This window comes from Nipponia nippon, unplaced genomic scaffold (genome assembly GCF_047370975.1).
Source record: "Nipponia nippon isolate SJK-2023a ecotype South Korea unplaced genomic scaffold, ASM4737097v1 scaffold_9, whole genome shotgun sequence".
NCBI lineage: Eukaryota > Metazoa > Chordata > Aves > Pelecaniformes > Threskiornithidae > Nipponia > Nipponia nippon.
The window spans coordinates 9,915,952-9,932,157 of record NW_028262413.1 but is presented as its reverse complement, the minus strand read 5'-3'; the positions used below and the strand labels follow the sequence as shown (position 1 = coordinate 9,932,157).

At 38.0% G+C, this 16,206-nt stretch overlaps 1 protein-coding gene across 9 annotated transcripts; it reads left to right on the top strand.

Annotated features, from left to right (window-relative positions):
- The first annotated feature begins 296 nt into the window (after nucleotides 1-296).
- Nucleotides 297-16,125, top strand: UBA3 (ubiquitin like modifier activating enzyme 3). Of its 9 annotated transcripts, none has more exons than XM_087744122.1 (18): nucleotides 297-391; nucleotides 528-569; nucleotides 3,517-3,637; nucleotides 4,621-4,701; nucleotides 7,725-7,807; nucleotides 8,374-8,454; nucleotides 9,096-9,139; nucleotides 9,435-9,499; nucleotides 10,374-10,529; nucleotides 10,641-10,743; nucleotides 11,241-11,354; nucleotides 12,827-12,880; nucleotides 13,329-13,365; nucleotides 13,445-13,526; nucleotides 14,435-14,535; nucleotides 14,654-14,717; nucleotides 14,829-14,883; nucleotides 15,346-16,125. In XM_087744122.1, exons 1-18 carry the CDS (start codon nucleotides 372-374, stop codon nucleotides 15,432-15,434), a joined length of 1,392 nt encoding a protein of 463 aa, XP_087600248.1. In that variant the 5' UTR covers nucleotides 297-371; the 3' UTR covers nucleotides 15,435-16,125. The 9 variants fall into 9 exon arrangements, with proteins under 9 accessions (XP_087600248.1, XP_087600246.1, XP_087600240.1 ...); XM_087744116.1 differs by having other exon boundaries at nucleotides 362-402; XM_087744115.1 differs by lacking the exon at nucleotides 297-391 and adding an exon at nucleotides 1,267-1,328.
- Nucleotides 16,126-16,206: the final 81 nt, after the last annotated feature.

Sequence of the window (16,206 nt, the reverse complement as noted above, 5' to 3'; positions counted from 1 at the left end):
GTTTAGGAACCTGAGGCCTGAAGCGCAACCCTCGCTACGCCCTGCTCGTCTGCTTCCCACCCCGTGTTCAGACGCCGTCCCCTGCGTTTTGGGGAGCGAAGGCTGCCCAGGTGCGAGCTGGGCTATGTCTGGCCCCAGGACAGCCCGGTGTGTGGGGGGGTGGGGGGGGGGGGGTGGGTGGGGGGTGGGGGGGGGGGGGTGTGTGGGGGGTGTGTGTGTGTGTGTGTGTGCGCGCGCGCCCCCCTTGTTGCCATGGAGATTATCTACACACCCCCCCCCCCCAAACTCTACAGGCCTGCAACCGTGGCGGCGCTCTGGCAAAGCACCGCCCACCGAGGCACCGCGGTGCATTGTGGGAAGCAGAGGGAAATATGGCGGATGGTGAGGAACCGTAAGTGCCCTGTATGTGTGTGCTCGGCCGCCCCTTCCCCCGCTTCCCGGGGACGGGTGGGCCCCGGGGTCCCCTCCCCCTCCTCCCCGGTCTCTGTAGCGCGATACTGACCCTTCTTTTATTCTCTCTCTTTTAGGGAGAAGAAAAGAAGGAGGCTAGAGGAGCTGCTGGCGGATGGGTTAGTGCGGGGCTGCGGGCGAGCGGGCTCCCGGCCCGGGGCAGGGGCAGGGGCAGGCAGCGCTTGCTGAGGGGCGGCTGGTAGGTCAGGGCGAGCCGCAGCCCCGCAGGAGAGGTGTGGGCTGGGAGGAGGCTGCGGGTTAGCTGAGGGCTGCGGGGCCCGCTGGAGAGGCGCTGGTAGGGGCGACCGTGCGTGAGCGGCCCGGGGCCCGGCGGGCCGAGAGCGGGGGGAGGGCGCAGCCCAGGGCCGGGGCGGGAGGAGGGAGCCGGAGGAAAGGTGTTAGGTGGGTCAGTGTGAGGAGGGGGAAGGCGAAAGGGCGCTTGAACAGCAAGGACTGGGGAAGAGGCATCTCCTGGGGAGAGGACCAAGGGGCTCACCCGGCGTGGGGATGGGAGTTGCGGGCTTGGAGCTTGGCATGAGTAAAGGCTGGTGTGCTGGAGAGCTTTGTGACAGGGGTGGAAAAGCTGCATTGCCGGTCAGGGACCTGGGGAGGGCCACTAGGCTAGAAGCAGGTGACTAAATTTTGGCTGAAAATTAAAAATTCAGGCTACAGAACAGTTGCCTCTGCTTATTAAAACCCTAAATTCTATGCATCTGTCTTAACGGCCTTGAAAACTAATGCTCAGAAGTCTTGAACCTCATCTGCTTCCATCCCCTAACTATTCCCTTCCATCTGCTTGTGTTCCTCTTCCCAAAGATCACAGAGCAGACCTGCCTGCCCGAGCGGTGGACTTGCAGGCAGTGCATGTGTGTGTTGGGGTGAGGGTCACAAAAATCCTTGGGCATGTTGGATGGGGGGGGTGCATGCCAAGTCCCTCAAAAGCATGGAGCTCTGGAGGTGTGAAAGTGGTAGGGAAAAGTCCGGGCCTAAAGCAACATAAGGACTGTGGTGCTCTGATATTTTAAAAAAGATTTAAAATTGGAGTAATTCGATGAAACAAATAAGGATTTTGTTAAACTCTAATAATGCAGATACCTAGTAATGCTGTGACAACACAAAAAAAACCCACTTAAAAAATGTCTCTGAAGTTAAACATAAACTCTCCGGTTGAGTTATTGATGTTTTTCAGATCTCCACAACGTCCAACCCTCTAAAAACCAAACTGTAGTATAATCGCAAAAGTGAAACTAGATCTTTCCATTTTATTGCTTATAAAGGAAAATGCACATCTAAACAGAAAAGGAGTACTGCTGCTTAATGGCTGTTTATATGGACCATATAAAAGGATAAAAACCGTTGTTCTTAATGTCACCAAGCATAGCTTCTGCATTTGTTTCCAGAAAAGTTAAAAATTATAATATAACCCATAGAAGCAATTATTGTAATGTATATTGACCCATTTTATTTGCTTAAGTCAGTGCTTAATGCACATCCTGAAAACTGGTATACAACAGATGAGCCCAGGGTTCAGCGGTGGGAGTGTTGTATTTATTTACACTATTTCACATTGTGTGAAATATGTGTATTTTCACATTATGGTGAAAACTAGGGGAGGTACAGAAGTGCAAGTCAGAGATCGGAAGACCTGTATGAATTCAAGTAATTTTTTTAGATCTTATTTAACTGCTAATACAGTAAGTTAACTTACCTAAAGTCAACAGTTAAACAGGAATGAGTTCAGTCTGCAATCAAAATATAGCCAAATTATGATGTATTTATTCCTGCACTATAGTAAAGTTTTTCCCTGTTATTGAAAATCTTTTGCAAAATTATTGCTTATAAGTTAAAATGACTATGGACATACTGTGTTGTCCATCTTCTGAATTCTGTGAAGATAAAGGCATTCGCTGTCTAGATGTTTTCACTACATTTTCCTTTTATTTTGAGAGGAGTCACCAGGAAGTAATAACAAATTCTAAACATTACCCAACAACAGTTACTGATACGAGCGTTCTTCATATTACTTCATAGGAGGAAGCAAATAATACTCCTTATCAATGATGACAGAATCTTTCATACTCAGGATTGGCAAAGCTCTCTTATTAGAAGCTTAGTTTTGTGTTAAGGTAGAACGTAATCGTTCACATATATTGAGTGGAGCTCCTGTTTAAAAAGGGAAGTGCACTGTGTTAGGGAAGGGCTTGTTCTGTGTAGGCAGTGATCTTATGTTACAAAATTACTTCAGTGAGCTGATTTTGAACCATTCCAGTAACTCTCTTAAGAGTTTAGATTTATAGTTATGTACTATTAAAAGTGACCTCCAGAAGGGGAAAAAAGGGTACTGGAGTACTTGATGTAAAATTCAGTTTCAAAAATTTAAAAGAAAATAACTGCAAACATTCCTTTTTTCAAGTCATGTTGCTACCACTGACAGGCTCAGGACATGACTGAAAAATGGGGGTGTTCTAAATTAAATAGCACCAATTGAGGGTGAAGAGCATTCCAGATTTGTATTTTTTAACACTTGTTTAATTAAACTACTATGTCGATTCAGAGGAGACAATGTTGGGGCATGCTACTGTTATTTATTCAGTGCCTCACAGTTGCAGTTACGTGCTGATAATTTTAGATATGATTTATGAGCTTAAAAAGTCTGTCAAAAAAAGGATGCCAGACTTGACTCTGATGAAAAAAACGTCACCCTCAAAATCTAAAGGGACAACCTCTTTTTCTGTGTCCTCTTTAAATATGAGGGAAATAAAAGCAAAAAGACTAGACCCTTTTTTCACTTCAGGTCAACTTTTACTAGTAACAGCTAAATCAGTGGGATTTATTGAAATGCCTGGGTTTTTTCCCATCTATGCGTATTTATATTATCGCTTTCTAGTTCCACAAATAAAACCCACTCGTGCAAATGTTCATGCACATAACTTACATGCATAAAGAATATGCAAATGCATTTGTATGAATGGTCAATGATTTTAAGATATATAAAGTAAAAATACATTTTAGAGGTGTGGCTTTTTCTCTATGATTTTGCAGCTGAATTTACTGTGTTCTGTGCAGAATGGCTGTTGATGGTGGGTGTGGGGACACTGGAGACTGGGAAGGTCGCTGGAACCATGTAAAGAAGTTCCTCGAGCGATCTGGACCATTCACACATCCCGATTTCGAGCCAGGCACTCAAGTGAGAAACACTTACTTTAAATAAAAAATCTGTAGCGTGTGTTGCAAACCAATGTAAACAGTTTCATTAGTTGACTTCCGGCAGTGTATGAATACTAAAACTGCATGAAAAGCTTATATTTTAATCAGTTGAACATTATGTTGCTAGAAGAACACGGTGTATTCTTTTTATAAGCTTGTATTTCTAAATTGTACACTGTCAGCTACAAGCTTGCTGTCATCATATATAAAAATGTATAACAACACATGAATTATGCTCTGTCTTTGAGTTCCACGTGAAAAATAGCGGCATTTGTCTCTCTGTTTTTAAATAATTAGATACAGTAAGGAATTTCTTGTACTTATAGAAGGAATTAAGGTTAATATGAGTACTTAGAGAATTGGGAAAGATGTTTAGTAGGGAAAAGCAAAATTTAGACTTTTAATTATTTCCTCTGTTTTCCTTTTTTGATACATTTTGTTTCAGAGCTTACAGTAGAATGTATTTTAGTGTTATCTTTTTAATGTATTGTTCCATTATTTACTAGTTTGAGGCTGAGGTCTAGTAGAAAGCAGTTATATAGTTAAAAAATTCAGTTATTTTTGGTCAGCAATGTTTTCTGTCTGTTTAGATTTATTTTCTATTATGTAGCAGTAAAATTTTTGGAGGAAGAAAACATTATCTCCTTAAAGCAAATAACAACAAAGGTGGACCTTGCTTTTTTTCATAGTCAAAATTAACATAAAGAGAATACTGATATCAACAAAGGTCTTGCTTTTCTGTGAGTTGGGATATAGGAACTGCATGAACTCACCAACTGATTAAAGTCCAGTATGTAATTACTCCTGCAAGCATAAACTGTTTTATTGATCTGAGTTGTTTTGTGTGAAACTTATTAGGCACTGAAAATTTATGATAACGCATTTTTAAGGATTATGAAGCAAAGGACAAATTATTATTTTTCCTATTTAGTGTATTAATTTTTTGTTTTATATTTTCCGCAGGCCCTTGAGTTTTTGTTAAGCACATGTAAAGTACTAGTTATTGGAGCAGGAGGATTAGGATGCGAACTCCTGAAAAACCTGGTAATTACTAAGTTTTCACCCATTGCTTCTTAGAATCTTCTTTTTTTCCTTGAGGAAATTATCTTTTCTGCTTTGCTAATTTGGCATTTTTGATTGTATATAGCTACTAAATTTCTAAGTTCTAATCAAAATGTATAAAATACGTGACAATACAGACAATAAACTTGAAGAAAGCACTTTGTTAATAAGCTTGAAAGGTGGGGTTCTATGTTGCATGTTATTTATTTAGCTATCTCAAAGCTTGTCATGAGGGACAACATGGTGCTGTTTATAAAGTGTAGACAAAAGTTCACCTGCAGCCTTAGATATGGTCTAATGTTGGTAATTTTCCCTAATTACCACATCAAGGGAGATGAAGTAAACTAAGAACAAATCATGCCCATAATGATACCAGGAAGTGTTGTTTGGAATACAATGGCTGAAATGTGTCTTTTCAGATGAAAAGTGATACTTGAAACTGTCATAAGTAGCTAGTACAAAGTTTAGTATTAATGGTCAAAGCTGAATTTAATTTCAGTTTATTTTGCATCTTTGGATTAATTCAAAGTGAGGGTAGAATTGCTGGAATTATTTACATTCTTTCATAGTGAAATTAGTAGAGCCAGACTTACTGTGTCTATGATGACCTTCATGTCCGTGGAATCTGTTTGGCCTTCCTGAGTGGTGGCTCTCAGGTTTTCCAGTTCCTCAAGATCAGTAAATTGGAGGTTGTCTGCAGAGCCTGAACACCCCCTCAGAGTTGCACCTCTGTTGCTGAATTCAGCCTATGTAATGGCAGCTTTAGTGAGTCAGACCAGCATGCGCTATTCTGTATGGAAATGGCTAAGGAGGAATAGGTAATGGTATAAGAACAGAGAACCAATATGACAGTACTTCCCTGGCGTACAGATTACCAGAAGGTATTCTGTAGTTTTCTTGATACGGTGTTAGTTTAATGGATTCTCTCACTACGTGTTCTGAAAAGCAAATTTTAAGTGTTTAAAATGCAGTCACAGGATCGTGTGCTGTCAGACATTTACCTAATAAATGTGTATGAATTTAATTATCCTATTAATGTGTTTTTTGTCCTCACAGATGCTCATATTTATCATAGCGTATCACTCTTACCACCCTGTTTGAGTTTGGTAATTTAGACTCATACCGTACTTTTCCATGCTTCTAGTTAATAATAAGAATTTCTGTCCTTACGGATTCCATGGAAAATGTGTAGATTGATATAATAACTTACTATGAAATAACTTTTTTCCTTAATTTATACCAACACTTATGCATTAGTGTACTTTACTGTAGAGTTTATGTACTGCTATTTCAGTATTTCCACAGACTACCTCCACGCTTGAGATGCTTGATAAATCAATAGCCTCATTTAAAGCCAGGCATTCCAGATCCCATTAACTTAGGGGTTTTATAGTTCTAGCACTTGTGTATACTCTTGTTCTGGTTGCTGGTTTGTTACTGCAATGCTTAAGCAGGATTTTACTTGAAGAGACTATGACAGCTCCAAGGCAGTTTTCTTTCTTTGGCAATTTAGTGCTGGTGAATTTAACCTCTGCCCAGAGCTACTGTTTTATGGGTTTATTGGGACATAAAAAATTCAATCTGTTGATAGCTCATTGAGAGGGAGGATTTGTGTGGGATAAGGGACTTCATAAGTCTGCTGTGTGCAGTCAGTACCCGTCTCTTCAAAAAGGTTTTAAATTATCATGATTTATTTTTATCATTTTCAGAAAGATAAGTTCATAAGTAAACCTAGAGTCTGTTCACATGTATTCATGTCTTTGGGACAATGAATATAAATTTGATAAAGACTCCAATCTGTTTGTTTGTGATGTCCCAAGCTTGCTCTTCTCTTTAGCAGGTGCTTCCAGACTGCTTTGATAATATTGAAAAAAAGCTGAACATTTATCAGTGAAACAAAATGATTGTTCAGCACCAAGAGTATCCGATACGACATACAGAAATTTGTGCTGCTTCTCTTACAGAAATTAATTTCTATTCTGAAAGACTTCATTCCTGTTGTTCATTTATTTAATCAGTTTCCCAATACACCGTTTTCAGTACTTATTATGCATGGGATGGCTCTGTCTATTCAGAAAATGTAAAATGAAAAGTTTGGAAGTTTTTATATATAACAAGATTGAGTCTTAAAGGAAAAAAGGTAGAGGACAGGACTCAAATTTTTTGGGGGTCACTTCAGAACATCACAACACACTTCCTTTCTCCAAAACCAGTGTTTTACAGCGTTTATTTCCCTTTACCCACAATTCACATAGGTTTTTTTGTGTGACAGATGTTATTACTTTATCAGATCAGACCCACGATACAGTTTTAAGACAATTTTACTTTAAAGTTATTTGCCAAATCTAGTGATGGCCTGCATGCAAACAGAGATGAGGCAGAACTTTTGTCAGAGGTTCGGTGTGTTCTTAGATAGCGAGGTGACTTTCCAGCATAGTGTTCTGTTCTAGCATTGAGTGCAGTGAGGAATGCTGGCTCATTTTGAACTGTGATTTGAGAGTGGATATGCCAGACTCATTTGTGCCAACTGTGAAAATGGTGCATGTTCAAAAACTTAAAATTTTAGAGGAATTAAGCTTTGTTTTTCTATTCCTGACAAGCAAGGAAGTGCTTATGGCATTTCTTCAAATTCTGCATTTTTTTCCCCAATGGACGCTTTTGATTTACTTCAGTTGTGATGGAATCCTGCAAATTCCCCTTATAGATCAGCCTACCATTGACTTCCCTGTGTTATGATTAGGTAGGCTAAAGCAACGCTGTGTTCAGTAGAACGTTGTCTTTGACCATTGAAATGTTACTAATTCCATCTGTCTAAATATCAGCATTAGCAACCCAACAAAGAACGTTCTTTTAACAAAGAACGACCATATACCTGTCGGCAGAGGGAATGAAGAGCAAATATGTTTCTTCCTCCAAAGGTTGCTTTTGTGGCATGTGGAAGGAATTCTGGAGCACTGTAAGCATTTCCTTTCCTATTAAATGATGTTGACTATCTCTTTTCACAGGCACTGTCCGGCTTTAGGCAGATCCATGTTATTGACATGGATACTATAGATGTTTCTAATCTTAACCGACAGTTTCTGTTTCGGTAAGTGGTATTTTCACGATTTGACTTTAGTTTTTTAAAATGTACCTGAACAAAATATGTGAATATGATCATTATTTTGGTTGAACAAAATGTCATTAAAGATTACTGAACTTTCATATCATAATAGTACTCATAATTAACTAAATGTTGTGTGTGATTCCTTCTTGTTTTGAGATCCGTGGTGTCATAGTTTCAGCATGAAGAAAATTAACGTATGTACCTTACCATTCAAATACAGCTAATGACTAATGGAAAGGGTGACGTGAAAGAGTAATGCGCACAGATTGAGATATCAATTTTTCTGGTACCCTTTTCTTCCAAGCAAAATGAAAAATTGTTGGATTTTTTTTTTTTTTGGTGCTGATAACTGTAGTTACATGGACATATTTAGATAAGTCTGGGGCTCTCAAATCTGATGCTTTACAGGGACCCTTTAATATTATCCATATCAACAAATTGTCCTACAGTAACAATTAGTCACTTAATTCGGTATTGCAATGCATAGAGTTTGGAAAGACTGAATCTACTAAAATAATGCATTTGAAATTGCTTGGTTTCTTTCGCAGACCGAAGGATGTTGGGCGACCAAAAGCAGAAGTTGCAGCAGAATTCCTGAATAGCCGCATTCCCAACTGTGCTGTCGTAGCGTATCCTTTTATAGAGAAGTAGTAGCCCTGAAGGCTTCAAAAGACCTAGAAAACTCTGTAGGTGGTAAGACTATCTAAAGTATTCTGCTGCCATCCTCTCTTTTTCATACAATAAAGAACAGATTCATTCAGCTGGTGATTGAGAATTCTTTCTCAGTGGCATTAGTATACAGGAAATATGCATGGGGAAAGCAAGCTAAGCTTTAAGAAACTATTTTGTATATTTCCACTGAGTCTTTTTATTCAAATGCAATGTTCTAATTTTCACTGAGATGTTAGAATTACAGGTTTATTCACCAGAGTGTTTTGAATATGTACTTGTAGGAGATGTTAGTTTATAAATTTAGAGCAGCACTTACTGATACAGGACTTTCTGAGAGCATGTTTTGAGTGTCCTAAATAGTTTGCCTGCTGAGCTTTCTCCTGTGTGTGACTATTACATTGTGTCCCTTATGTGTTTTGTCAGATGCTACAGTTTCAGCTATGGGAATTTTGAATCTTTCAATCACTTAGTTTTTTAAAAAAGTGTCATATAAAATTATAGTAATAAATTAGATAATGTTTTGGCTTTAGGTTAGCAAATAGAAAACAGTAAACTTAACTACTTTATAAATATATTCCTTTACTGGGCTTACATTCAGCTATTTTAAAAAGATTCAAGACATGGATGAAAGCTTCTATCGACGTAAGTGGTATTTGTTTGCCTGCCAAACACACACTGGTGCTTTAGGGGAACACTGCAGTTGTTGCTGCTTGCTGCTTTTCCTGGTAGTTAGATTGCTAATTATTTTAGTCTTCTGCAGTATACTGGAAGTAGAAGTAACAAACAGACAAAACTTAAGTGCATCTGTCATATAGGTTATCTAGGGGAGGTAGTTAAACTATAGTCAGTTCCTCTGGACTGTTATGGACAGAATACTTTGCTTGTCTTAAGAAGTATGCATTACTATAGACTTTAAATAATGTTTTCTTCTCCCTAGAGTTTCATATTATTGTTTGTGGGCTGGACTCTATAATTGCAAGAAGATGGATAAATGGCATGCTGGTAAAGTCTTCAGTCTTTTTAAAGCCTGGTTATTGCTTGAGTATAGATAACTAAAGTTGAACAGATTTGTGTAGAATGTGTCATTAAAATGAAATGAGGGATATTGAAACTCACAGCTTTCTGTATCTATTTCTGTTTTCTTTTTTCTTTTTGTGAACAGGATAAAATGCACGCTTTCTTACCTGCCTTTTTCTTGAGGAGTGTTAGCCAGCATTTGTGCAGTGCCCTGCAGGGGAATTTCAAAGTTAGGTTACATTGTTTGTGGCCTTGTGCAGTCAGCTTTTGAAAATGATAAGAAGGGAAGTTCCACAGCCTCTCTGGATGCTCCCATTGTGAACGTGTTTGTTTTTTTTTTTTTTTTTTTTTCCATTAGCCACACAGTACTTTACCGTGCTGCAGCTTGTAAATGTCATCTTTTGGAGCCCTGCTGCTACAAAGTAGTAGAAAGCTGGTCATTGAACTAGGTAGTTTTATCATTGCGAATTTGTTCATAATATAGTGAGCTTGAGTATTTACCAGTATTTAAAAAAACAAAACAAAACAGAACAACAAACCAAGAATCAAACCTCCAAATCCTTCAAACCAATCAACCATTTGTTCCGGTATACTATAAGGAAATAATAGCATTTACCAGGGGGGGTTGGGGGAGGAGGAGGTGGTGGAGGGTGAGGTAGATGAAGTCCTGTGCACTGACAAATAAGTAGTGTTTTATACACTATGTACCCTTAAAATAGACTGTATATTAAGCATTCAATCTTGTGGTGTACCATTAAGAATAAAATTTTTAGGATTTTTTTTTTTCTTCCTGCAACTTATTAAAAACAAACCAAATGCAAGCAAAAGCTAACAACCCCCACCCACCTTTATTCATTAGATGTCATTTTTACATTATGAAGATGGTGTATTGGATCCAAGTTCCATCATACCTTTAATAGATGGAGGGACAGAAGGTTTTAAAGGAAATGTTCGTGTGATTATTCCTGGTATGACAGCATGTGTTGAGTGCACACTTGAGCTTTATCCACCACAGGTAATTGCAACCAGCGATATTTCCTTTTCTTTGTATTCTTCTGATTTGCTTGTTTCTTTTCCTAGCACTGTACATAATGTATTACATGCTTTCTTCCCCTGCCCACACCAGGTCAATTTTCCTATGTGTACTATTGCATCTATGCCCAGACTACCAGAGCATTGTATTGAGTATGTCAGGATATTGCAGTGGCCAAAGGAGCAACCTTTTGGAGGTAATTAGTTTATTGCACTGGTGCTAAACTGACATTTCTCCATTCAACTAATTTGTTTTGAGTTAGGTATACCCAGCTACTTTTAATAAAACAATCCTACCTTTTAACCTTATATCGCTCATTGTCGTATTGAATCTAAGCCTCCTCTGAGCTGGTGATGGATTTTCTCTTCTCGGACTCGCTCTCCAGTTCCATATTTGCTCATGTGTTTCCCTCTCTCATGCTGCCCAATGTCTTTCCTGACTCAGAATGTAACCTGTAACAGCTCTATAAATCTGTAAGGTTAAGGTAGTTTGCATATAGAATGTGTTAGAACTTACAATGTTTGTAGAAATGATATTTTGATTATTTAAAGTGTCAAGTTTTAATAGCTTAATGGGGTATTTGTTTTAACGCAAAGTAAAACAAAGGGATTTTTTTTTAGACAAAGAGAATGCTGTATTTCTGAAGAACTCTTATAACTGTAAGTTATCTGTAAATTCTTAACTTCACTGTAGAAGGTGTTGCACTGGATGGAGATGACCCTGAACATATACAGTGGATTTACCAGAAGTCTTTAGAAAGAGCATCACAATTTAGTATTAAAGGTGTTACATACAGACTCACCCAAGGTAAGGGTATGGCATTTCAGTAAGTTTGTGGCATTTGCAATTAGGCTGGATTGGCATTCTTTGTATTTGTTATGACTCAGCTGGTAGCTCTGCTGAGAAAGAGAGAGTTGTTTTCTCCCTTAACATCTTAAAAGAGAAACAAGCAGCTTGTTTCCTGTGCCAGCAGAAATATTTTTATGATGTATCAGATGTTTAGGCATTCACGATGAATCAGAGGAACTTACCTGGGACAAAACTGAACATTCTTTTTGCCATTTTATTTGTAACCTGGAGCAGCTCCACAGTTTACGTTACACTGTGACCACTTTTGCTCGGTCAAAGAGTAGGAACAGAAGAACGTGATTGCCTCTTTTAGCAACAGCAACACTTCATGGCAGTTTGGGCGGTTAAGACTATAGCATCTGTTCTTCACTGCTGTGTATGCCTCTCTTCACATGCAAGCGCGGAATGCTGCTGCTCATTTAATCAGCGTTTTAAACGCTAACCAAATAGAAAAGAAGTGGAGAATCTCATACAGAATCTCCAGAATTTGTGGTAACTTCTGTCTATTTATTGACTTGTAGCGCTGAGAATGCATTTGAAATGCTGGGCTTGAAATGCCACGCTTGAACCTCAGTGTGTGCCTTTCTATCAAAAAAAGGGTGAACTGTTTCCTTGTGTATCTTCCTCAGATTCCACCCGGTGTATTGCAGATAGTCTTTTTCTTTGCAGCGGTTTATACTGGCTTCTCTAGTATTACTTTTCTTGGTACAGATAAATGTGAACTCCAGTTATGAAATATAATTATGTACGTGCAAACGGCTGCACAGTTTTCAGCATTTGAAGATGGCTTCATTATAAAGTACATAGCAGAAAGAAGGCAAAGATAAAAGTTTTATGCATGTGTTCTCAGGTATGAAGGGATACAAGTCAATAATGAGAAGCCAGAGGAACTTCAGACTACTTAGGAACTTGCTGTCTTTTTGGCAAGCCTGAAAAAAGAGTGAACCTCCTTGTTCCCAATGTACAAACTTGTATGCATAGGAAATCTTGCTTTATATTGGTGTATGTACTCTGCTGTTAGACTGGATGGGCTCAGATTGGATGAAGTTGCCAGTACACTGTGGCAAGCCTGTTCTTGCAGAAGGAATACCAAAACCAAGTATCTTTCCTTTATGCATTTTTCCAGTTAAACAGGAATAGAACTGAGTTCTAAATTAATTTTCGGTGCTAAATACAGAATACTGGGTTTTAGAATTTGTTCACTAGTTCTCTTTGTGTGATACCTTCTTTTTCTCAACATGCTTGATCCATTCCTAAAATAAAAAAAAGCCAAAGTACTTGAGCAGCATGCCATTATATCTTATTGTTATAGAAATTCCTGGAAAGTTTAAAGTATCTTCGGGTACACCCTTCTGTAATTATTCTGGCTAAAAGTCGTGTCTCAGTGTAGTTTCTTGGAAAAGACAAAATGGTATGTTTTGTTTTTACAGGGGTGGTTAAACGAATTATTCCAGCAGTAGCTTCTACAAATGCAGTAATTGCAGGTATGCTAAAAGAACTCATTTCACTCCTGCTTTACAGATTTTAGAGTTTTTTAAGGCAACGGTTTGGAATTCAGAACTCAGGGAGGATAATAGTAATTTTTAAATGGGTCTAATTTATTCTTACAGTCTTACTGTATAAATTATAAGCTCATGTATGACTGTAGGAGTGAGCAAAAGCATTTGAGACTGCGGAAGAAAAATAATTGGAAACCATGGTATATAAGCTTAACATAGTCTTAGATTAGTGCCGAATCTGTGGTGTTAATGCATAGAACTACCAGCTACCTTCAGATGTTTATTTTTCACTTTACAAATTGTTATACTTGATTTTTTTTTTTGTCACTACTTCTTTGGTACAACTCTGTGCACTTACGTCTGCATGTTCTGAGATAGAGCTAGGAAGTGAAGAAATTGTTTTTTTTTTTTTTTTTTTTTTTTCTCATTCCAGCTGTTTGCGCCACTGAAGTTTTTAAAATAGCCACAAGGTATTTCATTTCTTATTAATAACATACATGATTTCCAACATAATAACATGTATTAACACTAGCATATTTGTCATTATAGTGCATACATTCCTCTTAACAACTACTTGGTGTTCAATGATGCGGATGGATTATACACGTACACATTTGAAGCGGAAAGGAAGGTTAGTGCCATTAAAGGCTTGCAGGGTTGTTTCCTTGATTTTTATTGAACTTATGCAGTTTGTGTGTATTTCTGAAACCCAGTCTTGAATCTCTTGGCCCCTAGCACTGAATAATAATATTTCTGAAGTTTTAAAAGCAGAAACGACAATGTTACTAGTCTGCTACTTCTCCAGAGTTTTTAGCATGTAGGAATTTTTTTTTTTTTAACTTCTGTGGTTTTGGGTCTAATAGTGATGACAGTGGCGGTCTGTCTACGTAGAGTAGCAGGACTGTTTGCCTCCAGATCAACGCATGTTTTATTTGATGTGCTGGTAATGAAACCTTTGCTTCTACCCATCAGTCTATTTGTTTATTGCATAGTATATGTAATGGCATATTTCATTGTTGCCTGTTTAGCCAAAGTTTCTTAATATTTGGAAAAGTAGCTTCTGGTATAGGGAGGTTCTTCAGACAGCTATTTCTGTGGTGCCTGCTAGTGCAACATTAGTATCTCAATTGTTTCTGCTATGCTACCTGCAGAGGAAAACAGTACTTGACTTTTTTGAAAGTGAATCCTGAAGATTTCCCCTGTAATACAAGAGACGTGGTTTACAAAATAAGATACGCAATCTTAAGAAGACTCATAAATTAATTCTCTTTTTGAGAAGATTTGCTTGAAAGTTTGTAGTGTTAAATTTTATGTCAGATGAAATTTGTAGTTCATAAATATTTAGCTGCTGTTGGGAGCTGGTCAAACTGACAGACTTCATGAGGAATTGGGTTTTGTCATTAGTATTTGCAACAGTATTAATATTTCTAGAGCTAAAACTTTTTAAAAAAACCCACAGAAACAGTTTTGAGACTTTATTAGCAGCATTTTTAAAATCGGATTTAACATAACGTGCATTCTTGTGCTACTTTGTCGTAGGAGAACTGTCCAGCCTGCAGCCAACTTCCCCAAAACATAGAGATTTCCCCATCAGCTAAGTTACAGGAGATCTTGGATTACTTGACAAATAATGCTTCATTGTAAGTGTGCAACTATTCTGACTTACTTGATAATTTTGGTAGTTTAATGTTTCAGAAAGGTGGTTTCTAAATGTATTTTTAACTCTGTCTTTTTTTTTTTTTAACGTTTTATATATAGGCAAATGAAATCTCCTGCAATCACAGCAACTATGTATGGGGGAAATAAAACACTTTATTTACAGGTAATCCGAACATCTGTAATTGTCTTTAATAATCTTAATTTATTTAAGTTTACTTTCCTGAATTTGAAAGGTAATATTTTGGCTTTTTTTTCTTTTTTTTTTTTTTCCCAGACAGTAGCATCAATTGAAGAACGAACAAGGCCAAATCTTTCCAAGACACTAAAAGGTATCATGCAGTTGTCACATGTAGATTTTCAAGATACTCCTCTAAATAGAGTGTCAATCAGTTTCACCCCTCCGTATGGCATGTTCGGCTTTATTTTGCACTATGCAGTAGAATATGCTTTGTTATCCTTTTACGTGCAGTATACCTTTCTCAGGTTGCTCAAGGATGAGCTTTGAATTGCTTAAATGTGAAGTGTGGGCAGATGAAGAGAAAAAACATTGCTACAAAGCAAGGTGATAACTGATGTAAATGAAACATACTTCAGTAGTGTTTTATATATTTCTTGACAAGGTATGTTAGTTTTCTGGTTGAATTAGATGAATATTAGTTTAGCTAGTGAGCTGTTTGCAGCTTTATTTCATCGTATTTATGGTTTGTGGGAATGGCATTCATAACTTTTTTAAATTAAAAAGAGACAAACCACCTGGGTTTGCTGTACTTAAATTTTTCTTTCTGTTTCAGAACTGGGGCTTGTGGATGGCCAGGAACTTGCAGTTGCTGATGTTACTACACCACAGACTATGCTGTTCAAGCTTCACTTTACCACTTAATTTATTCATAAGTAAACTGCATAGACAGCAAGAGAAATCTGTACCCACCTTGTAAAGCAAACGTACTCCGTGGGTGCTAAAGCAACCTGAAATGTTCATGTTAGTACTAGCATTGTTGAAGGTTAGGTAATACAAATGAATCACCATATTTCAGAATTGTACGTAGAAGCCAATATTTGGTGGATTATATTTGTATAAATGCTTATTAATGTACAGAACTCTGATGTATAGGAATACACTTTTTTCCAGTTTTTGTTGTCAAAATGTTAATGCTAATATACTTTCAGACACATGGAAATTTTAAGGTGGCCAAAAGTTGTTTTCAACACGTGCGCACACGTATATGCAAAGAGAAGACCCTTTAAAAGGAACCACAGCGATCTGGTTTTTAAATTGTAGCACTCCTATGCACTTGCTGAGTCACCCTAAAACCAAAAGAGGGCAGTAGATTAAAACAAGCATTTTCCTCTTATTTGATATTGATTTGATCAACTTTATGAAAGGTGTTAAGTATGGAAGAGATTACTTTGTTTACAAGCAAACACAAAAGGACAGAATGATCAACTGTACATGAAAATACGGACGTGTCTGCTCACAGTCCCCAGGCAGCCGCTGTGCACAGTATTGCGGGGTTATGTTCAAGTATCATTGGTGCTGTTAAAGTATTTATTAATAAAAAAACATAAACACACCTTGGTTTGTGGCTTATCAGTGGACATTCAAGAGCACTTGTAACCTCGGTTAAAAAATTGAGGGCATCGTTTGGCTGCTT

Excerpts from the sequence above, each read along its gene's own strand:
- UBA3 (XM_087744122.1), top strand. The coding sequence starts at position 372 with ATGGCGGATGGTGAGGAACC. Across the intron at positions 392-527 it reads ATGGCGGATGGTGAGGAACC|GGAGAAGAAAAGAAGGAGGC; the intron begins GTAAGTGCCCTG and ends TCTCTCTTTTAG. Across the intron at positions 9,500-10,373 it reads GATGGATAAATGGCATGCTG|ATGTCATTTTTACATTATGA; the intron begins GTAAAGTCTTCA and ends TTTATTCATTAG.